General features: G+C 40.8%; 2 protein-coding genes across 5 annotated transcripts in view; one reads left to right on the top strand and one right to left on the bottom strand.

Moving 5' to 3' along the window:
- Window positions 1–17,159, top strand: part of LOC129181063 (transcription factor SOX-6-like) — a 126,127-nt gene extending 108,968 nt beyond the window's left edge. For both annotated transcript variants that reach the window (XM_054775722.1, XM_054775721.1), the window contains exons 12-15: window positions 6,115–6,223; window positions 6,823–6,993; window positions 9,230–9,443; window positions 11,915–17,159. In XM_054775722.1, coding sequence (XP_054631697.1) covers window positions 6,115–6,223; window positions 6,823–6,993; window positions 9,230–9,443; window positions 11,915–12,224 — 804 coding nt within the window. In that variant the 3' untranslated portion in view covers window positions 12,225–17,159. The remainder of the gene's footprint in view (window positions 1–6,114; window positions 6,224–6,822; window positions 6,994–9,229; window positions 9,444–11,914) is intronic.
- LOC129181064 (ethanolamine kinase 2-like) overlaps window positions 6,153–23,850 on the bottom strand; it is a 46,273-nt gene continuing 28,575 nt past the window's right edge. The window contains exons 8-9 of one of the 3 annotated variants that reach the window (XM_054775724.1): window positions 23,565–23,645; window positions 6,153–23,494 (exon numbers count right to left, since the gene is read on the bottom strand). In XM_054775724.1, coding sequence (XP_054631699.1) covers window positions 23,576–23,645 — 70 coding nt within the window. In that variant the 3' untranslated portion in view covers window positions 6,153–23,494; window positions 23,565–23,575. Of the gene's footprint in view, window positions 23,646–23,850 lie in introns of all 3 variants that reach the window. The other 2 variants (XM_054775725.1, XM_054775723.1) reach the window with 2 other exon arrangements.

The following is a 23,850-nucleotide window of genomic DNA, read 5'->3' as shown; positions in this document are numbered from 1 at the left end:
TCCTGATGCTAACCACTTGGCCACCGTGCGGCCCAACGTGCTGTAGTAATAATAATAACAATAATAATATTAAAATACAAATGAAAAGTGAATTAAAACAACACAAAAACAATAGAGACAGTTAAATAAAACAAGCACAGCGCTGTATTGAATAGTGTGTCTAAAGTCTGGAAATAAAATATACACATATACATATAAAATACAAATAATATACATAAAATATTTAATATTATATAAAATAATATAAAGAAAAATATACTAATAGATTATATATCCATCCATCCATCCATTCAATATCAATCAATAAAATTAATTAGAAAAATATATTTTTTATATTTTATGTAGACTGTATATAATTTAAATACAATTTTAAAACATTTAAAATATAATTTTTTTAATATATGGATTTTTAGCTACGTCTTCTGGGACACCCTGTATATGCTGAGAGTGAAAATGAAGATAAGCAAATATTCTAAATAGTATAAAAACTTAATAAAAATATGCAAGCATAAGCATAAACCTTTATTACAAATTAGTTTTTGTATTGTTTTTATTATATATTTATTATATATTTATTATAATATATATTATATATTTATTATATATTTCCAAAGCTGTGTTTTATATGTAAATTGGAATATTTATTATGAATTAGTATTAAACGGTAATTATTATTTGGAATTATCTGCGCTTCTCTGTCTGCCAATCAAAGCACAGCGCAGTGCAGTGTGTCTAGCTCCGTCCCTTTGAGTTAGCTGACCACAAAAGATGTTTGAATATTTTCATACCTTTTAGCAATTTTGTGCCAAAGGAAGCAGCCACAAAATTGCGTACTGTAGCAAACCACGCCGCTGAGTGCAAACGTGTCTTTTTGTGTTGTTTGACATTGTGTTTGTGTATTTCTGTCACAGCGCATTAATGCACATAGACCACAAAGTTAACTAAGTGCGTGTGTGTGTGTGTGTGTTGACTGTCTGACTGTCATTCTAGCTGGTGTACAGACGCGAGGCCTAGCCAGTTAGTGGCATTGTTGAGTATCACCTTACGCTTACGCTGCTTCCAGCTGCCTCCCGCCTGCCAAAGACCACTCAAATAGAGCGTGTGTCTGTGTGTGTGTGCGTGTGTGAGTGTATATGCTTTCTTTCACCTACAACAGCCCACTTAAGAGTTGAGCGCCTGGTTTAGGGAGCTGCTGCGCCATTGTTGATGCTATTGTGATGTAAATTAATAATGACATTTTTACACATTTTACACACTTAGTAAAAATTATATAAAAGATGACTTTTTATTGCTTTCCTGTCTGACTTTGCACACAATCCCTTTATTTAGCATTCAACATAATTGAGTCGTTTGTGTCGCTTTTCCAGTCATGTATCCATTAAAAGCAGCAGAATTAAAAAAAATCAAAAAGCTGCTGTAGCCTTTTGTTTGTGTGAATTGAAGATTTTATTCTAACATGACTTTCATTTTGGATCCAGACGACAAATGACAGCACAAAGACAACAACAAAGGCATTGATCACACATTAACAAAAAAAATGGTATGATTTCGTATGACTGCACAGTGTTGATGATTTTAAATGATATCAGCCTCGGTACGTGCTTGAAGCAGCTGGGGAGTGTCGAGAGAGGTCAGGTTTTTGGTTTTTTTACCTCTTTGGAAGTTAAGCCAAGAGACGGTCCAAACTTGTGAGTCTCGTACTGTGTCACCCTTTCGTACTTAAATCCTGGTTTATGCTTCTGCATAGAGGTGCCAATGTACGCTAGGCTGGCGTGCTCCTCCCACTCCAAACCCTCCTGCGTAACTTGCTGTGCACTTCCAAAGAAATCTAACCTCGTGGCATGGCGATGTGGACGGTAAAGCAATGATTGGTTGGCTGCGTATACGACACGTTCAGAGGGCATACAACCCATCTTCGCAAATGCCTCCTCCTGCAATTTTGGGTTGTTGTAACACATTGATTAGTTCCAGCTGCATAACGCTCTCTGTCTCTTTTTAATTGCCATTGTTCACTCGCAAAGAAGGAAGCTAACGAGATAAAGGTGGACGAGAGTTGTGGTTGTTCACATTTGAGACTCAGCGTGGGTCCGAGTCCTGCTGCTGACTTAAAGTGGAGCTCAGTGCTGGTGGAGCGACGTTATAGTAACGCTACAGTTGGTGCCAGGAGCAAGAAGAAGACAGCGAGTGGTAGTTGCTCCCGTGTCAAAAGTTAACATATTTGAAGAGTGCAAGTGCTGTTTTAAAAATGTTTTAAAAGTGTGGTCTTTGTGAGTCATTTTTAATTAATGTTGACGCTGCTTTTAATTGGCTGCGTCCTTCATCACATTTAATTAATGGAGTCCTTGCTATAGTCAACTTGTCTGCCGCTTGCTCAAGTGCTACTCTATTTATTATTTATTATTTTGTACTCTTATTCATACCTGTTACGTGTGTGTGTGTGTGTGTGTGTGTGTGGGAGGTAGTGTTACCACCAAACTCTTTGACTAAAAACTTTTCCCCCACTAAACATTTGCATCATGAGAGAAAATAAATTCCTTTTCTCTATTTGTATGCACCAAATTTCACACACACAGATATTATCAAAAACGCACATTTCCCCCTATCAGGTGTTAAAAAATAGTCCATCCTTATTAGTGGAGTTAAAAAAAACAATTCTTTCCACATTAAAAGACAATGACCAATCAGAAGCCTGAAAAAGCTTGGTTGTGCCTTATAACGTCTCACTTCATAACTATAGTGAGATATTAGATGATCAAAGACGTGTACATTATCTTTAAAATCAGCGCTTACTAGCATGGAGTGTTGTATGAATTTTTTTTTTTTTATTTCCTGTGCGATCAACATGTGGAGTTTGCATGTTTTCCCCGTGCGTGCGTAGGTTTTCTCCGTGTACTCCGGTTTCCTCCCACATTCCAACAACATGTATGTTAGGCTAATTGGTGACTCTAAATTGTCCATCGGTATGAATGTGAGTGTGAATGATTGTCTATTTGTGCCCTGCGATTGGCTGGCGTCCAGTCTAAGGTGTCTCTCGGCCAAAGTCAGCTGGGATGGGCCCAGCGGCCTGCCGAGTCACTTTAAAAGTAGACAGAGGGGCTCTGTGATTGTAGCGCGAGCATGACAACCAAGCTAAAGGCTAGACCATGATTCTGCTTCTATTTGGATCGATATCATTCATTAGTGTTGAGTCCCTATACATTTTAGCATTTAAAATGCGTTTAGTAAGTGTGCGAGGAATATTATAGAGTTTAGGGCTGCATTGCTCTTCTATGCATTTAGCTTGTTAGTTTATGTCGTTGTGAGCGAACAATGACAATTGAAAAGAGATGGGGAAGGTTTTGAAATTGAATCTAACGTAATAATTACAACTTACTTTTATTACAAATGCTGATCCAAAATCGGAGGACAACGTCTATGTCAAGCTAGCAGAAGGGCGCCTCGATGCAGCAACATAATCCAGAGTGTCAAAAATAGACCTTTTTAGGGCCGTCACAATGCAGTCAAAAGACCAAGTGTAAGTACGGAAGTGCGGCAATTGAGACACAGGCTCATGACCTCCATGTCAGTCTCAACTTTAGCTCATCAGACTTTAAAAAGAGTGGTAAAATACGTACAAACTTTATATTTGGACCGTAGCTTCTCCATTGAAGGATTGAAGGTTCTTCTTGTGCATGAAGAACTTTCCATCTCCTTTCTTTGTCTCGTCTTTTTTCTTCTTTGCTCCCTTTGTTAGATGCTGGCTTCCTGCGGTGAGCATGGTGCTGCCCAGGCACATGTTCTGTGGCTGGCCTGATTACAGCTTTGTCGTGGTGCTGACATTGGCCCGCTTCTCGAAACACACACACACACATATACGCTCCCTGGTCCAGACCAGAAGTTCCAGCAGCTCTGCCAGCGGCTACCGCGGCATGACTTCACCCGGCAACCATTTGTTGCGTCAAACAAAATGCCTCTGTCACCAGAAAAAGGAGGAGGGCCCAAAGGAAGGAGAAGAAGAAGATCAGGAGTATGCACGTGCGGTAGTGGTACAGATGCTTCCATGTTTTCCACCGCAGTTTCAACGGTGAGACGGTCCTAATTTAAGCTCTTTGTTCTCCAAAGTGCACGATGGGACGAGGCCGTGACTTAATATCAGCTAATAACCACATCTTCTACAACCTGTACAGAGACGCTCAGATGCAAACTGCTGCAGATAAAATAAACCGACGCAACCCAGCAATTACTTTTATTGTCCTTACCATCAAAGTAGTCCAATTTAGAGTAGGACAGCCTGCCTCGAAAATACTCAGCAGCAAAGAGAGAAAGATTTGAAGGATTTGGTTTTTGTTTTGCCTCTGAAATTGAAGTTTTTATTGGGAAGTTCTCAACAGAAACTTTTTCTTGATATATAAATAATGAACACTAACAGCAATAAGGCCTGAGTAGAATTTCAAGCATGCAGGAAAGGAAAATGTTCTTTTTTAAAATGTCTTTATTGACATTTGGTGTAAACCAGTTATAACAGTAGCATTATTGTTTTGGTTAGGGTTATGTTTAAGACTCGCAACTAAACGTACTGACTGACAACTTCACTTACCAAAGAGGACACTTTAAAGCTTGCTTGAACGCAATTTGTGTAGAAATTGCGTGTGAATGCTGAAAAGGCGAGGCTGAACTGAAATGCTGTACGGAAAATATGGAATTCTATGAAAAGTGGGAATTTTTGAAACGTCGGAAATAGATAGATGTAGTTGTTTTGAATGAGCTGAATGGTTTTATGTCGGAATGATTTGAAAGTGGTTGAGAAATGCTGTTCAAAGGGAATTTATGTTTGGAAAATAACACGCTTGTGTTTGTCTTGAATGAGCTGAACATTTGGATGTTGTGATGGTTTGAATCAGTTTAGAAATGTAGGGGTGAGAATTGGATCAAAGGAAAAATCAAAGGAAAAAAACTAACAAAATGTATGTTTGGAAAAGGTAAAATTCTGTGAAAAGTGGGGATTTTTTTGGATTTTTAAAAAAAATCAATAGGCTTACTCACAAATCACTGGGCGCCTGGGATTTATGAGCTGGCTGGACTTGATCCTTAAACTGCCGCAGAACAGTGCAGTTTTTATTTTGACTGTATGTTCTCTGGTAGGGTTGAGCTCTTCACATGGGTTTCCAGCATATTCTCTCCGCTTTTTCTTTCTTTTTTTTTTTTTTAAAATACATTAAGTGTATTTTTCCCCCCTTCTTTAAGCCACCCATACTCGCTTTCTGATAAGCAGCAAACCATTTGATTAGCCTAATTTGCAACTCTTGTAAGCAGGGACACCAGAATTAGCTATTGTTTGCTACTGCACAATATAAAAACCAGACCTGGATGTCTTGAACGAGCTGAAGGTTTGGATGTTGGAATGGTGTGAATCAGTGTAGAAATGTGGAGGTTGAGTCAAAGGAAAAATCAAACGGAATTTGTGTTATGAAAAGTGTGGAATTTCAGGAGAAATGACAATCTTGCGGATGATTGTTAGTGTGAATGTCCTTGAATGAGCGGAATGTTTTCATATTAGAATGGTTTGAAGCAGTTGAAAAATATGAAACATATAGAACTTAATCATTTTCAAGGAGAATTTGAACATGTAGAATTACGGAATACAGTATGTGGGATGTGGGGTTGTGTCAGCCACCATGTCCTGAATGAGCTCAACATTTTGATGTTTGAATGGTTTCAATGACTTGAGGAATGTGGAAGTCGTAAGAATTCTCAAGATGACAGGGAATTTATATGAAAAAAATGTGGAATTTCAGGAAAGTGAGAATTGATGAATGTGGTAAATTGTTAGTTTGATTATCCTCAATGAGCTGAATGTTTTCATGATGGAATGGTTTGAATCGGTTGAAATATGTCAGACATTTGGAAACTGTAAAAATTGTCCATTCATTGTCAATGAGAATTTTGTTGTGGAAAATGTGGAATTACGGAATATGTGGCAAATTGTGGGATTGTGTCAATAAATCAGCCGTCGTGTCCTGAATGAGTGGAACATTTTCATGTTGGAATGGTTTGATCGGTTGAGGAATGTGCAGAATTTTGGTGCAGAATAACAGCAGTTAAAAACAATTACTGACTCTTTTCATGGTGTTGCAGGAGCGTCTGCATTACGAAACGTTGAGTCACCACCTCGGCAAGCTGGGTGAGGATGCTGGGAAAATGGTCCATCGAGTCATTGACCTCACCAGACCAGAGGATCTGGATGGTGAGTGACCACTCAACTTCTTCTTCTGCTAAATCACACTTAGGGCGACGTTGCTAATGTAGATGCAGATGTACTAGAACACTACAGGGAGTAAACAGAGACTAACTTCAATCCAAGGATCGAAGAGTTTGCTGCACATCGATGGAGGTATTCAGCAAGTACAAATATTTATTGTCAAGCTGAGGAAGGAGAGCCTCCATGGACAAACAGAACATTTCAATGTCAACATTTGAGCCTCTGCAGCATTTTGTTTTCATTCATCCAGCAAAGTTACATTCTCAGCTTAAAGAACACAAAGTTTCTTCAAATCAAGACAGAAAAGAATCACCTCATTCTGTGGCTGACCATCATTTCCATACCATTCGTTTTTATTTCATTTTTTTATTACTATTAAACAGCGCTAGTTCAAGTTAGGGACTTGAATGAAGGAAAGACGAAGAAACCTCAAACACAAGCAAGAGTCGGCGTGAGACGGACGTCTGCCTCGACCACTTGGATTGATGTTGTTGCATGTTTATACAGTATATGATGCTTGTGCGTTGGTCCTGTAATAACAATAAGTTAGACTGAATGACTGAAGCCCCTTGGTGTTCCCGCAGGAAGCAACATCACGGAGGCGCGAGTGTTCCGGGAGGCGCGAGGCAGGAACAACAGCGAGCCGCACATCAAGAGGCCCATGAACGCCTTCATGGTGTGGGCCAAAGACGAGCGGAGGAAAATCCTGCAGACCTTCCCTGACATGCACAACTCCAACATCAGCAAGATTCTAGGTGAGGACTTCATGTTATCAGTGATTCAAATAGCACGTACAGTACCATCATACCAGGCCATCAACTATTTATTTTCCCCACTGTCTACCTCTTCTATTGGATGTCCTTAGTTTCACTTTAGTTTCACGAGTGTGAGAATGTTTCCCAGCTAAGTCCGAACTTGTCACCACTTTGATGAACATTAGCGTGAAATGGTTGATTCCTTTCCGTTTTGTCCACTTTCGTGACTTCACCGTGACTGCATGGCTTGTCCGGGCCAATCAGACCACTGACTTGAAAGCGTAGATGACATAAGGGCACACAGTAAGGTGACGATATCTACTGGGCCAGCCTCTGTGCTCATCAGTGTCACAGTGACTGCAAAAGCAGCAGTATGACTACAAACTGTGGAGTACATGTAGCCAGAGCCATTGGTGTTTACAGTAACGTCCTGTTTTTTTTGTTTTTTTAGAAAGTAATTAAAATGTCCTGGTTTCCATTGGGCCATTATACAGTATTAGCTAATATAATTCCATATTTTTTAGTTATTTTTCCATTATGACTTGAAAAGAGAGCTATTATTTTCTTACAGGTGGAATTTTCTATTACAGAAGAGACATTATCTCCATCATTATTTAATTCCAGAGACTTTATATATTTTTGCAACTTATGAAAGAGACTTTCTTTTAGGCATACCAAAACACGTTTAGTAACCTCTGAGAAGCTTATGTGAATTTGTGTCATTGGTTGTAGACATTCATATTTTATTATTAAATTAACAAATTAAATGAAGTAAATTATGATTAAATATTGAATAATTCATTGTTAATATTTTACCCATTTTCTGTCCATACAGAGGAGACATACTTTAAATGTATTGAAATTATAAAGCATCTTTAATTCAACTTAGAGTATCATTTGAGTATCTCATTGCTGGTCGGCGTGTCCTGGCTTTTGATCATCCAAATACGCCCGTCCTAGTTTAATGTAAATTGATATAAAGCACAGACCAAGGGGAACACGACGAAGACATTGCTGTTTTTTACTAAAATACTTAGATGTTACATTCTCCATGGTGCATGTATTTTTATGTGTTGTAATTTGTTAGTACCACAAATGTATTTCCACTTAAACGGAAAAAAACACATATTCATTCAAAATTATTGAAATAGTGACATTTATTGAGTGGCTTATTAGCATTTTTGGTATTGTGACTTTCCACAGCAATTATAAGGCTAAAAGCCCGATAGCCATTTTTTCCTAGCTTGTTTTATATTAATTCACTGCATAAATATATTACGAACAGTTGAATTGTAACATTTGACACCCTATCAGAGCACTGAAATTGTTAAATGGATTTAAAATGAACTTCAATGGCAAAAAATAAGCCTTTGGAAATTAGCTTGCGTAACACATTGCCGTTTTTGGGGAAGCCATATGCAGGGACAGTGACGTGACAACCCCTCCAAAATGTTTCCTATACGTTACTTGAGGGTTTGATGAGTTCAGGTCAAGCATAAAGCTGTTTAGGGCACATTTTAGGACATTTAAAGTGTTCTTAATAAGGCACATCTTTTGCTAAATCTCGAACTGCTTCTGGAGTGAGAGCCCCCTCCCTCTGGAATCCCTCCTAAGAGCATAAAGAGACCTTTGGGAAGTGTAAACAAATGACTAATTACTGCACATACCTGACTTTGGTAATTAAGCTGAATACAATTAGGAACATTTGGCAACAAGGTCAAAAAGAAAGCTCCTGTAATTGCATCTTTAGTGTCGTTAACTCTTGCTAGCAAGCTGATGGATGGAGGGCTGGCGGGCCTGTTTAGAAGTACAGTACAGTACATGGTGTTTGTACTGGGGTTCATGTGTACAATTCATGTGTGACGTTATAACACAGCTGCACTTTGGCTTCTCTGTTTCCGCCTCCACTAAAGTGTGAGGTCTCTTTGTGATGAACGTTGATAAACAGCAGCGAGTCTTGTGATTAAACGTCCGCCCTCTGGTTCCGGACTGTCCAATTCAAGTAGTTGCACTCTTTGTTTCAAATATTGAGGATCTTTAACCTGGTACAGGGGCCAGCATGGTTCTCATTGCTAAACCACATATACAGTATTAACATCCACATGCTGTACATCCACGTAACCAGAAGAAAGCTAAAAGCTCAGCCAAACGACTTGTGGAAAAATGCGGGGCCTTTCCAACGCTACAAGTATCATTCCTGTACATGTTTCTCTACAATCTGGCTGTGCCTTATAAGGTTCTCGCTGGAAAGCCATGACCAACCAGGAGAAGCAGCCGTACTACGAGGAGCAGGCCCGCCTCAGCAAGATCCACTTGGAGAAGTACCCCAACTACAAGTACAAGCCGCGGCCCAAGAGGACCTGCATCATCGATGGCAAGAAGCTGCGCATCGGCGAATACAAGCAAATGATGCGCTCGCGACGCCAGGAGATGAGGCAGTTCTTTGTTGGGTGAGTGGCTACTGCTAGCAAAGAGACGCTTATGGCTTACTGCTAACAGATACTGTATTGATTTATGACTTGCATTCATCCCTCCCTACATCTCATAGGGATGCGATTTCCGTGGAAAAGCCTGTGACCGGTTTATGCCGATAAATGCCTTTTAACGCCGATCACAACATTACATGATATTACCTTACATGCCCCTACTACACAATTTAATTTCCCACAATACACAGTATTTCTCTCCATTATTCTATTTTGATTTTGTATTATACTTAACAGTATATACAATTTGTGTGTGTAATTGTCTTTTTTCTGGCTCATTACAAGCTATTGGAAAAGACAAATTCCAACTTTGTTGAAGGGAATGTGCCTCTTTGTCGTCGCTTCTCTGAATTCCCTGCACTGCTTTTCCCCGCTAGAGAGAAACATGTGCTGCAAAAGGAGAAACAGTGGCATTGTGCTAATCCAATCCAGGCGGCAGTGTGTGTTTACAGCCGTCAGCGTCTTAGATGGGTTTAGCAGAGGCTTCCAACAGCAGCCATGTTTAATAGCGTGTCATTTATGAAACGAGGACAATGGCGGCCGCAGACAGCGGCGGTGGAATATGAAATGTAAGCAGATGTTTGAATGCTACATTTACTGTGTGTGGTCAAGCTAATGCAAAGACGACGAGGCCTGCTCTTTCAATCAGAGCCGCACCAACAAGACCTCTGTTGTTTTTTTCACCTCCAGTAGGAGTCAGCTTGTCACAGCCCAGCGCCATAATTGACTCGGGCGACACCGGAGAGAGAAAATGTCCATTGGCAGTTTCCGTACTCAAGCGTGAAGTTCACATACATGCTAGTAGGAGCAGCCAATCGATGGCACTGATATTAATAATACGGATACTACGCCTACTACAGTCGTGGCCAAAAGTGATGAGAATGAGACAAGCGATGGTTTTCACAAAGTTCGCTGCTTCAGTGTTTTTAGATGTTTTTGTCAGATGTTACTATGCTACTATGTTGATCCCCAAGCCACTTCGTTATCACTTTTGCCTTTGGAAAAGGCATTGTTCGTCACTAAGATGGTCTTGGATGGTTGGGAAAAGCTGCCTCCGGAGGTTGTTTTGGTACCATGCTTCATCCATGGCTGTGTCCTTAAGCAAAATTGGGAATGAACCCACTTCCTTGGCTGGGAAACAACGCCACACATGGATGGTCACAGGATGCTTTAATGTTAGCATGACACAGGACTGATGGTAGCGTTCACCTTTTCTTTTCTGGACAAGCTTTTTTTCTGGATGCCCCAATGCCCCAAACAATCAGAAAGGGGTTTCATCAGAAAAAATGACTTCATCCCCGTCCTCAGCAGTCTAATCCCTGCACCTTTTGCAGAATACCAGTCTGTCCCTGATTTTTTTCCTGGAGAGAAGTGGCTTCTTTGCGACCTTCTTGACACCAAGCCATCTTCCAAAAGTCTTCACTTTACTATGCGTGCAGATGCACTCACGCCTGCCTGCTACCATTCCTGAGCAAGCACTGCACTGGTGGTGCCCCGAACCTGCAACTAGATCACCTTTCGAAGGCAGCCCAGGCGCTTACGGCGGCCTAGTGGGTAGCATCAAGAAGGCAGTTTGTGAAGCGGAACTGAAATGCTGTTCGGAAAATGTGGGATCACGGGAAATGTAGAAATTTTGGGGATGCGTAAAATTGTTAACCTGAATGATTTGATGCTGGAATCAGTTGAGAAATGTGGAAGTAGGGAATTTGTGTTGTGGCAAATTTGGAATTTCAGGAAAGTGGACATTTTTTGGATGTGGAATACAATACCGTTAGTCCCACAATGGTTTAAATTAGTTAGGAAATGTGGAACTCGTAAAAATGGTGCATTCATTTTCAGTGGGAATTTTGTCATGGAACATGTAGAATTATGAAAAATGTGGGATATTTTGGGGAATGTTTCAATAGATGCATGCATAGCTGCATGCCTCGAATGAGCTGAACATTTTAATGCTGGAATGGTTTGAATCGGTTGAGAAATGCGAAAGTAGTAACAATTCTTAAGATGAAAGGGAATTTGTGTTTGGAAAATGTGAAATTCTGGGAAAACTGGTGAGTTTGGGAATGTCACAATTAGACTCCCTCTGTGCTGCACATTTGGATGTTGGCATGGTTTGAATGAGGACAATTGTTAGTCCGAATGTCCTTAATGAGCTCAACTTTGTCACCTTGGAATGGTTTGAATCGGTTGACAAATGTGAGACATGTTGAACTTCTGTCCATTCCTTTTCAGTGCTCATTTTTCTCGTCAAATGTGGAATCACGGAAAATGCAGGAATTTTTTGCAATGTGTTGACAGATAGCCCGCGCATCCCAAATGAGTTTAACATTTTGACGTTAGAATAGTTTGAATGGGTTGATAAATGTGGAAGTAGCTGAGCATGAACATGGTTCCTGTGATGAACAGTGTGTTAATATTTCATCTTCCCCCCGCAGGCCTCAGACTCCCATTCCCCTTGGCAACAGCGCGGGAGGCATGGGTGTCTACCCGGGTGCCATGACCATGGCAACGACGGCCACGCCCTCGCCCCACCTGACCTCAGACTGCTCCAGCAACTCAGCCAGCCCCGAGCCGGCCGTGCCCGTCATCCAGAGCGCGTACGGCGTCGTCAAGGCCGAGCCCGGCGGCGGCAACAATGGCGCCAACGGAGACGACGACAATGACATGTACGAGGACTTTGAGGACGAGCCCAAGTCGGACTATAGCAGCGAGCACGAGACGCAGGAGGACATCAGCGCCAATTGAGCGCGCTCACAGAGACAACAAGTCTTCACGAGAGAACAGATGGCTGACAATGACCTTTGACAGTCCCAGTGAGACGAGCTGGTCACATGACGCCGTGCTTGCTTCGTCTTCAATATTTAAGGAGTCCGCTACTTTTTATTATCTCCATGTTTTTACTTCTCGTCTTTGATTTTCTGCCGCCTGTACAAACTCTGGACTGGCACGACTTGAAATGACTTTGGAAGTTTGAATATCAAATCTTCCAGTCTTACATTCATTTCTCGACAAACTACGGTGGCCCACAGGGGGCAAACGACCAAACGGAAAGGGCATCATAAAACACATGCAACCACATCAACACTGCAAGGTAAAAAACAAATGCAAACGAAAAATGCTGCAAATGCCAAAACACACACAAAGCCCAAAAAGAACTGAACGAGAGAAACGCTGCAAGACCAGACCTGAGGGACGTGTTCTTACAGATGCGAGCGGGATGCCCAGAAGAAAGCTGGCGGAATGAAAAGGTGCATTTTTATTTACGTCTTTGTTCAACTCTTGCTCTGTAACACTGTAAAAGATGACTTCTTACGTCTTTAAAGACGGGCGTCCCTCAGGTCTGGCGCCCCTGGTAGCTCTGCTAACTCCCATTGCAGCATTTCTCTCATGCAGTTGTTTTGGGGTTTGTGTGTGTTTTTTGGCATTTGCAGCATTTTTATTTTGCATTTGTTCCTGATCCTGAAGCGTTTAAATGATTGCAGCATTTTTCAATTGTTTTACGGTGTTTTACGTGTGGTTTTGGATCATCTGCTGCGTGTTCGCCCCTGTCGGCCACCGTAACAAACAGTGCGTCAAATGTTGTTTTCTTGGACAAACTGCTTACATGACATTACTGTTGTTGTTTTGTTTTTATTTTATATATTATATATATCCCAGCTCAGGTATGACGTGCCAGCTTGTGAATGTTTTTGTTTGTTTGGTACAAAAGGTGAGACGCAGGATGAGCCAAAATCCCTTGTAAGGCAACATTAGGACAAGTCTTTTTCTACTTACACTACTCACAAAAGGTTACATATTCGGCTTTCGGGTGAAATTTGAGCGTGAGGCTAAACCTTTACAGGTGGACTTCATTTGGCCATCTTGAAACATTTGAATTCACATCGGGCTTTTGTGCAAAATGACACATTCAAGTAAGAATGTCTCCCAAATTCCAGTTCCGTTCCACGGATTTGAATTGAGGATGCAAGCAGGAAGTAGAATTGCAATTCAAATTCAGACTGAAGGCAGTAGAAGTGAAATTCCATGAAATTCCTAGCGGTCATTTTGGCGTACAGTCGTCGCTCCCTCGCTCTGTCGCGGTTTTCCAAAATTAATTAAAAAATGATCGCTGTTTTGTCATTGAAAAGTGATGAGACGTTACCTTACATTACCTTACATTACATTACCTTAACACTGCATGTGGTCAGCCATGGCATGTCCGACATGATATAGTGAAAAAAACTTTCTCCTCCCGTTCTGTGTGGAAGTGGTACGTTTTTGGCTTCTTACTTTGAAACACTTTCTTAAGTTTAGAATAAATAAATTGGAGGCCTACTAGTTAGCTCGGTAGCTTTTTATGCTAGTGGCAGCCGTCTCTTATGCCCCTGCAGTGTGGGCATAAGCAATATGGTGTAAACAAAGAATGAGAGTGTAAAGGTGACTATAGGGGTGTTAGTTCATGTCTACAGAGCTCTAATAATGTTAAAAACTGTATTTAAAAAGTCATAAAAAGGTTTTCTGTGCTTTAGCTCCAAAAATATTCAGTTAATTCATATTAAATCCTACTTTCACTTATCACAGCCAGGTCTGTAACCAGTTAACCGTGATAAATGGGGGAGGACTGTATTCCACAATCATGATGGACGGATGCTTTACAGGAGTGATTATCAACTGAGAGTTTTTGACTTGGCAAAAAAAATAATAATAATAATGTAATGACCCGACGTTCGCGAATGCACCTTACGTTGCACCTTACGTCGTTGCTTGCTAAGCCGCCATGAGGTGTGTGCCTAGGCAGCCGTGAAACTGTTGGAACCTTTAAATGTCAAATATTTGAAAAGTTTGAGTTTCCGCAATTTGGATCACCTCTGGTCGTTGAGGGTGATCGTGGGTCCTGCAGTCAAGCCAGTTGAGAACCACGGTTTTATCGTATATTCCATATGTGACCGTTTTCCATACGTGCGTAGAAATGTTATTACTATGAACCTCATGTACACGTTACGTTTTCATTACAGCAGCCTGTTTTTCATCCACAATTAAGAATGAAAGCATCTTCTGTGAAACAGATCAGATAATTTGATGACTTATAACTTTCAAATTATGGAAAATAGTGGAAAAATACTTAATTTCCACGAATGCTTAACTTTATCCAAGTACAGTGGAGCCTTGGATAGTGTCATTAAGCCATTCCAGAAGTCTGACTCAAACCAAATCAAGTGTTCCCATAAGAAATCATGTATGTCTAATTAGTCCATTCCAGAAAACCAAAACACATTTTTATAGTTTTACAATTATAGTTTTACATGCAGAAAAGACTTAAAAATACATATAAATGATGAATGAAAGAAGTAAATGAACATTTTAGGTTACTTTTACCTTAACTGAGGACGTGAGACAAAGACACGACGTGGCATTGATATCAACACGGCCACCACCTCCGTCATAGCAGTTTCTTGAATTCAGTCGTGTTTCTCACCTCAAGTCTCTGCTTTTCTTTTCATTATGGCGGCAAAATAAACCACAATGGAGCCAAAGAAAGTGCCAGCACTTTGATAAAGAAGGTGAGAAACACTACTGAAATAAAAAAAAAATAACACAAAACACGAAGGTGGTGGTGTTGATTCTGCTGCCAAATCGTGACTACGGCAACAATTCCGTCTTCAATCAAGGTAAAAGTAACCTTAAATGTTCCATTTAACCCTTTCATTGGTCATTTATATGCATTTACAGTTGTTTCATGCATGTAAAACTATGAAAACATGTTTTGTGTCAACATTTTTGAGGCTTGTGGCATAATTGTGTTCGTTACGAAAGGACTACAAAGTCAACCGCTAGATAGACAGTTCCTGTTTCCACGTATTAGCAAGCTAACAGACTGCTAACAAGGACGTTTTGTGATAAAAAAAAAATGACATTAACAACACAGTTGGACTCATGCAGTGTATTAGTAACACGACAAAACGCGCCCTAGTGTGTGCTAAACGGGTACACAAACCGAGGCAAAATTTTGCCGTAAATGTTCGACATTAACCAAAAAACATGCTAACCGGGGGCATACGCTAGCCGAGGTTCCACTGTTTTGAAAATGGAGGGAATTTGTGTTTCATCTTAGTGTGTGTAAAGTATTTTTAGTAGTTGAGGCAAAAAGTGACCATAAAAAACATGTAATTCTTTGTTATTTGGCTATAAGGAATTTTTCTGAATTGCAATGCGTTTAATTCCAGTTCTTGTAATTCCAATTCAACATCCTGTGGGGTGGAGCCTTTTGTGAGTAGTGTATTATTATTACTATTATTATTATTATTACACAAAATGTGCCAAACGTGCATTCACATGGAGTGGGGATGTCGTAGTCTTAACTTCTAATGCTGCAAAAAGTCTTACACAATCCGGCGCTCATGACCCACCAGACCCACAGTCCCTTGAGGCCATTTCTTAGCTGGACACTCAAAGGCGTCTTACAAGCGCCTCTTAAATTCACAACGCTACTGTAGAGTTTCTAAATAGTCTGAATCTCTTCACTGTATTTTCAACAGGTACGAAAAACTATTTTGTCTCCTTAGCTCACCTTTAAACGTCTTTTTTAGAAAAAGTGGCATAGTTTGGGTCTGTTATTTAAAAAAATTAGGTACTTTTTTTCTACCTGGCATGTATAGTTATTATAGGTCATAATTTATTAAGGTAAACAATGGCGAGAAAGAGGTGCTCACTTTTTATTTGAAGGCGATGTCCGTGTGAACGCTGCTATTTTTTTCAAGCAATCATCATTTCATTCGTTACTTGTGTGTCCTAACAATCTCTGTTCACATTAAAGGCATTACAATATACTTGTATTTAAACGCTTAGAGTTCAAGGAATATTGGCGCTTTTAGTCAGCTGTTGTTGGCCAATCAGAAACTTGAAGAAAGTCATAAGTGGAAAAGGCACAAGAAAGAAAACGAGGAATGATTGGCGTGAACTGAAATGATAGAACTGATGCAACAAACAATAATGAATGGAGAATAAACACAGTACGTGTTAATAATACATTGAAAGCTGTTGCACAAAGAAGGAAGGCAAGTTTTGTTTTTGTATCTTTTGGAGAGTGTTCATCCTTTCCAAAAAGCTGTTTTTATGAAAGAAAAAGTGATTAAAAATGATGCTTATTGAAAACAATAGCAGTGTTGAACATGGCCATGGTCTCAGCAAAGCGCCCCAATTAGAGCACTCAGGTTTTTTCCTCTTTCCTCTTCTTGTGTCTTTTTTTTTCTGACATTTTGAACATCTTTCCAGTTTCTACACTCGTTACCTCCGTGTTTTTTTGTTGTCGTTTTTTTTTATTATTATTTGACGAGCTTCACGAGCCCCCGCTCGCCTCACGCCATAAACACACATCCTAAGCACTGGATAGATATTCTACTTTGATTTCCTTTTTTTCTGTTGTTGACTGATGTGACGTTGTTGTTTTTATTTCCAAGGTCCCATGTTGTAGAGTCTTTAGCCATCTTTGGGAGTGACCTCTGTTAACCTCAAGCTCTTTTCAAGATGCGGTGAGCCTCAGGAGCGCCTCCTGCTGGCAAACGCACACTTTCTGTGATGGCTATTTTGTGCGTTTTAACATTTCATTGTATTTATTAGCCAACTGTGGCTCTAAAAAGTGTCAGTACACATAATACTGGTGAGAAAGACAATCAAGATAAAAAAAAACAATAAATAAATCAACAAGTGCAGACTTTTCATTGGCTTTTCAGGCGTTTGTGTGTTTGCATGAATGTGTGTTGTGTGTTTGACAACTTTGCACAAGTTACAGGTGCTGCCGCGCGACCTTCTACTTCCATGACTGCATCGGCTACGGCGCCTTCTTTCCACGCTGCTAATTATTTCCAACACACACATTTCTTTTTCCAAACTGGAGCTTTTCCTTTGGATTTTGAGGGCCCGTTACAGTAAATGTGGCCTATTGTTCCACTGTGTGTGTGTGTGTGTGTGTGTGTGTGTGTGTGTATGTGAGGTAATGCCACACATTGTGACGGCGGTGTGGCATGCACGCGGCGGTCCTGGCATTGCGAGCGGTCGATCCCGGCATCTCCCGCCATACGCAGCCACATCGTAAATCTAATTGGAATTCCCAAATCAACTTTAGTGTCACCGCCCACTTTGTCACTCTTTTTGTGTGCCACACACACTTTTTGCCTGTCTGAAACATGACTCGTCGCCTAAAAAGAAGTCGTACATTTTGATCATGTTTGCCAGTTAGTGTTTGTCTTCGCGAGAACTAAAATGTGTTTTAATTTGACTGTGAGCGGACTGCACTTCTACTGCACTATGACTGCGCGTCATATTGCACAATTAATAGAATTTCATACTAAAAGTCTATTCCGTAAAAAAGTGACCTTTTCGTGAAAAATGTCTTCCATCCATCCATTTTCTATACCGCTTCTCCTATTTAGGGTAGCGGGGGCATGCTGGAGCCTATCCCAGCTGACTTCGGGCAACAGGCGGGGTACACCCTGGACTGGTCGCCAGCCAATCGCAGGGCACATATAGACAAACAACCATTCATGTTAATCACCCATAATTTTTACGAGTATCTGTGACTTTGATTTCCTCATTTGCTCAAAGTCCCTAGGAGTTCGTCAAAGTACGACCCCTGGCCTTATTATGAAATAATATTATGTGTTAATGCCTCCTATTCCGAGATATTACTGTATTGAAGCTATAACTACCTAAATCTGTTTTTTCGTAGATTTTTTTTGTGCAAAATTCTAATCAATTTTTGCAGGACAGTTTTACTAACCAAATATTTGGGTGAAAAAAGTGTAATAAAAGAAAATCTTGCCAACTAACGTCGACATACACTAACTGACTTTTACACTTGCCCCAGGTAATAAACTAACCCTCATTAATGAGCCTACTGCGGCCTGCAAAACATACCGAAATAGTGAGTAAACATTTGTATGTTTAACCCCACTAAATGTTTGCGTATTAATCTGCCTGCTAAACTTGCTTACCAAATATTTTCGTGAAACAATATCGTTTTTGTTTTTGTTTTTTTTTACAAAATCTTGCCTCCTAGCTATTATTGACGTTATAACTACGTATATAAATCTTAAACTACAGTTATTCGCGAAAATGTTTTTTTGGAAGGAATTGCTAAATTCTGCACATTTTTTTTGTAAAAATATTTTTGTGAAAAAAATGATGGAGGGGTTCTAAATCTTGTTTCCTACATGTTATTGAAGCTATAACTATATTAATTTTAATCCGTATTTGACAGATTTTAATTTTTTATTTTTGCAAAATTTTCTCATGAAATTTTGCTTAACAATTTTACTAACCAAATATTATTTGTGAAAAAAATTGTTTTTTTTTTTTTTTTTTTTGGGGGGGGGGGGTATTTTTTTACAAAATCTTGCTCCGTAGGTATTATTGCAAAATTCTGCTAATGATATTTATTTTCTTAATACATTTTTTTTGTGAAAAAATTATGGGGGGGATCTAAATCATGTTTCCTAGATATTATTGAAGCTATAACTAGCTTCTGAAAATCGCTGCCTTTGCCCCCAAGCTTTGGAACTCCCTTCCACCTGTTTTTGTTGTTGTTGTTGTTGGTTTTTTTTACAAAATCTTGCTCGCTAGATATTATTGAAGCTATTGCTATAAAAATCTTAAACTACAGTTTGTCACAGAATATTGGGCCTCATTCATGAAACGTTCTTACGCACAAATGTGTTCTTAAAGCCTTCTTACGAAGATTTTTGGCATTCACGAAACGTGTTCTTCACTCACAGTTCTTAGCTCTAAGAACAAATTCTACGAACGCTCAGGAGGACTCTTACGCACAAGCAAAGCTTGCACTTTCAATGCGCAATCGCCCTCATGATGGATTTTGCAACCTGATCCCAAAAAATGTAGTGCAAATAAAATATCCCAACAATTATTTTTCATCAAAACAACTAAAATATACTCCATGGATAAATATATATTCAAATCCCAATTCATTCATCCATTTCCCTACCTCAATCGCAAACGGTATCACTCAATTAATATCCAAATCATCTCAGATTCGCAAGAAGATTCTGAATGTTGTTGCCAAGTTTCCCTGGAGGTACACACGACTCCTACATTTTCCGAAATTCCTCCGTTGTGATGCGCCTGAGTCATGGCGCAGCATGCGACAGATGGTTAATCGATGCGTAAAATGTTAATTTCTTACCTTTTGCATGTTATGTGGTCATTAAGTTATTTTACAGGTGATCGAGGCTATGCCCTGGCACCTTGGCTCATGACACCATTGAATAAGCCGCAAACCCCACAAGAACAAATGTACAACCAAAAGCACACACGTACACGCTCCTCCGTGGAGCGCACCATCGGTATACTCAAGGGACGCTGGATGTGATTGGACACTGCAGGTGGAAGGCTGCTCTACAAACCAGAAAAGGTACAGTAGGTTTTGTAGTATTTAATATTAGGTTTTAGTTTATTTATGCTTAAGAAATAAGAAATAAGAGGCAAACATTCTGATTCTTTGTGAAGGTTCTCATTAATCCAGGAATTCTCCATTGCAAATATGTCCAATCTTTTTTTGAGTCTATTTTAAGTCAAACCACTTCTTTTTAACCTCTGCGGTGGTGCGTTTCTACGTGGAAACAGCATTTATGTTTCCTGCAATGGTGCTCCATGCTGACTCTTTTTGGATGGCCTGATGACCGGTGGATACACTTGAAAATAAGGTGGTCTTGTGTTCGGTCACTCCTTGTAAAAGCACCTCTATTTCAGTAGAATTGAAGTTTTTCTTTCGTTTGTTGTCCAGCTGCTTCTCAGTCTTGCCCTTGCACGTTGCCATCTCCGCCTCCAGCTGCCCGTTGCGCACGGCACATTTTTTACCTTATATAGGAAATAATAGGCGGTGACCTATGCAAATTAGGCCTCACATGCACGTGCATAGCAGTTGGCATTCATCAACCTAAGAACACCGGTGCGAACGATTATCCCTACTTAAGAACGTGTCGTGAATGCGGCGCAGTTTCCAACCCGCGCCTTCTTAAGTACACTTCTTAAGAAGACTTTTAAGATGTTCGTGAATGAGGCCCATTATTTCTCTGCTAATGAGTTTTTCAATAACAATTTTTTTTTCTCAAATTCTTGCTAACTCACCATGCGTTGACAACATCAGCTTTTGCGCTTGGCAGAGACAATCAACTCACCGCATTCATTATCTTATGAGTTACTCACTGAAGTGAATCAGGTACTCGAGTCGCTTGTCGGAACAAGTTCCAGATCCCGCCCCAATTTAACCAACCACTGACTTGTCCCACATCTAATCACGCCTGCAAAATATAAAGTCCACTTGGCCTTCTTAAGCTGCAGCCTTTACTGACAGTCAATATGCAGTTAACATTCTGTTTTTAAGAAAATCGATCGGCCAGTAATGGAACCCCGGAGGGAACATGGAGAAAACAAATGGAGAAAAAAAAAAAACGAACAAACTTTTGCGAGATAACGCAAAACTGTTTTGTTCCCTCACAACAGCGAGTTTTTTTTTCGAGCCGTCTTCTGTGCAGTGCAAACCGCCATAATACAGAAGAAAAAGAAGACATTTGTAGACGGTCCCTGCGCTCCGGTCTCGCTGCCGGCTTCTCCTAGAGATCAATATAAGTCAGACTGCTCAGAAGACGGCTCGTTTTGATAAAAACTGGTGTAACCCGCCCTGTTTCGCACCGCCCGCACCGGGGCTCGAACACAGGACCTTCGTAATGGGAGGCGAGAGCGCTGACCAAAAGCCCAGAAAGACTGTCGACCGCGTGTTCAGCGCAGCTCTTGAGGCAGAGGGAGTGAGGTTTACCAACGTGCACTTGCACAGCCTCACAGGCTGGCATCCGTTACACTGGGTTGTAGCGGTTTGTCTGTGTTGCCACGGTTGGAAAGAGGTATGGTTTGCTATGTTAGAACCATTCACTTGGGAGTTATTGATCCCCGAAGTTTCCAGCTTTACCACAGTCTCTTTCGCGTTCCCTCGCAAAACTGTTTTGCTTTATCTTGCAAAAGTTTTGCGAGGGAATGTAAATGTTTGGTTTTTTTACACATCATATTTTTTTTTCTCCATGTCCCCTCCGGGGCTCCGTAGGCCAGCGCCCATGAGTGAGTGAAACTCACAGTCTTTGTCAAGCACCTGTGAGTCAGTGAAGCATGCGTCTACGTCAAGCACCCGTGAGTGGCTGAAACATGAGGCTTCGTTGAGCATCAGTGAGTCAATGAAACTCGAGTCTTTGTCGGGTACCAGTCCTCAGTGAGCACCCGTGAGTCAGTGAAGCATTCGTCTTCGCCCAGCACCCATGAGTCAGTGAAACACACAGTCCTCCTTGAGCACCCGTGAGTCAGTGAAGCATGCGTCTTCGTCAAGCACCCATGAGTCAGTAAAACTCTAAGTGTACGTCGAGCACCCGTGAATGACTGAAACGCGAGGCTTTGTTGAGCATCAGTGAGTCTGTGAAACTCGAGTCTTCCTCGGGTACCAGTGAGTCAGTGAAACTGGCAATCTTCGTCCGGCACCCATGAGTCAGTGAAGCTCACAGTCCTCATTGAGCACCCGTGAGTGACTGCAACACGAGGCTTCGTCAGTGAGTCAATGATACTCGAGTCTTCGTAGGGTACCAGTGAGTCGGTGAAACTCGCAGTCTTCATAGAGCATAGTGAGAGGATGGGTTAAATATAAAGACAAACGTTGCGGTACATTGTACATGTGACAAAATAAAGATCTTTCTGAAAGGACTTGACTTGCTGATAATGACAAAATGTTTCCTTTTGAGAACGTGCGAGCAAGGCTGCACCAGCGAGCGTGTACATTAGCTAGCTAGTCCAATGAACACGTGTCAATTGTGAGGAGGTGTTGGCACAACAGCGGGGGTCAGCAGCCTTGGCAAGCCTTCAACAATAACACAAATCTAAATGCAATACCTGAATAAAAGAATGTTTTACATGTAAAAAAATAAAAATCGTTGAAAGGTTTGCACAAAGACCTATACTGCTCCTCTAATGCAATTTGTGGCGCCGGGAGACCAAATCTACAGCACTTTTTCTGCAAAATGGCGATGGACAAAAGGCCAATTCTTTGCTCTTTCATGCAAAGTCCTTGGGTCCTTTTAAGTGCGATAGTCTACTAATTAAATATTATATGCACCGGGAAAAATGCCACTTTAAAAGTAGCGCCATTGTCGTGTTCAAAGACACAGCTGTAGCCTTGATGAGTGCAACTATGCACGGCTGTCAAACAAGTAAAGAATGCCAATGTTGCAGCACCCGCTCCCCCATCTGCCTGAGTCAGCTGACCTGCCTCCATCCTCACAGATACAATGCCTGCTACTTTTTGCAAACTTCTAGACCTTTAACTTTGTTTTTAGCAACGCAAAGTGGACACACTGAGCTCCAAACGATACAAACGCCTTGTAATATGCATGCCAGTCCAGTAGTTGGCGGCGCCATTTTGAAAAATTCAGCTTATTGTCTATCAAAAGAGCCTAAAGCCATGCGTCGACTCCACATGGCTCAAGGGCAGCTTTGGGTACGACTTGTTTAGACGTTTTAGCCACAAAAAAAAATCCAGGAATTTGAAGGGGTTAAGAGATTTGTGATGATGTTTAGGCCAATGTGGGCACAGCTGTGGAAACAATGTGCTCATGGAAGGTTCTCCGTCCGTTAAAGGCCACCGAGGGCTGAACTATTGTGGTTCAATTTCTACAAACGGCGACGATTAAAAACACTAACGAGGCCGCTGCGCTCTGCCAGACTGCGTGTCTTTAAACAAGCGTGACCTGCACAAAGTTCTATTTGAATTGTTTAAACTCTTGTAGGTTTCATTGCATAAACATCCAGCAACAATGGTTTCATTGAATGTGCTAATTAACAGCTAACATGGTCTACAATAGTTTATTTCAAAATGAAGCATGCAACTACATAAAACACATCTAATTGCTGGGGAAGATGTTGTCGTTGTCCCACATGTAAGACATGAGTGGCGCCCTTTCGTTCATGTTTACGTGCCTCAGTGGGAGCTGCTGTTTGGGTTAGCAACAGAGTGAATTACAGTGGAGGCCACTTTCAGTGGAAATACATTACATACATCACCTAACGCCTTTTCAGCTGAGAGAAAGCGAAAAATATTCTTCTTTCTTTTCAAAGTAGCGGTTGAGTCGCGCCGTGGCGTACCTGAAAGGAGAAGAGAGGAGTGAGGAGCTTTCTGCAAAAGGATGATCAGAAAAACGTTGTAGTTTGAAGAGAAAAAAAGATCAGTTGAGAAACGATGACAAAGCGGTGTCGTCTTAGGCTGTGTGTCTCAAATGGAACACTCGGGTCTGTACGCATGAGTGAGTCTACTGTGTACATAAATGACGTGCAGCGTGTGTCATGATGA

Source organism: Dunckerocampus dactyliophorus, chromosome 5 (genome assembly GCF_027744805.1).
Source record: "Dunckerocampus dactyliophorus isolate RoL2022-P2 chromosome 5, RoL_Ddac_1.1, whole genome shotgun sequence".
In the NCBI taxonomy this organism is placed as follows: Eukaryota; Metazoa; Chordata; class Actinopteri; order Syngnathiformes; family Syngnathidae; genus Dunckerocampus; species Dunckerocampus dactyliophorus.
The sequence above is the reverse complement of the archived record's forward strand: the minus strand, read 5'-3'. Positions and strand labels throughout refer to the sequence as shown.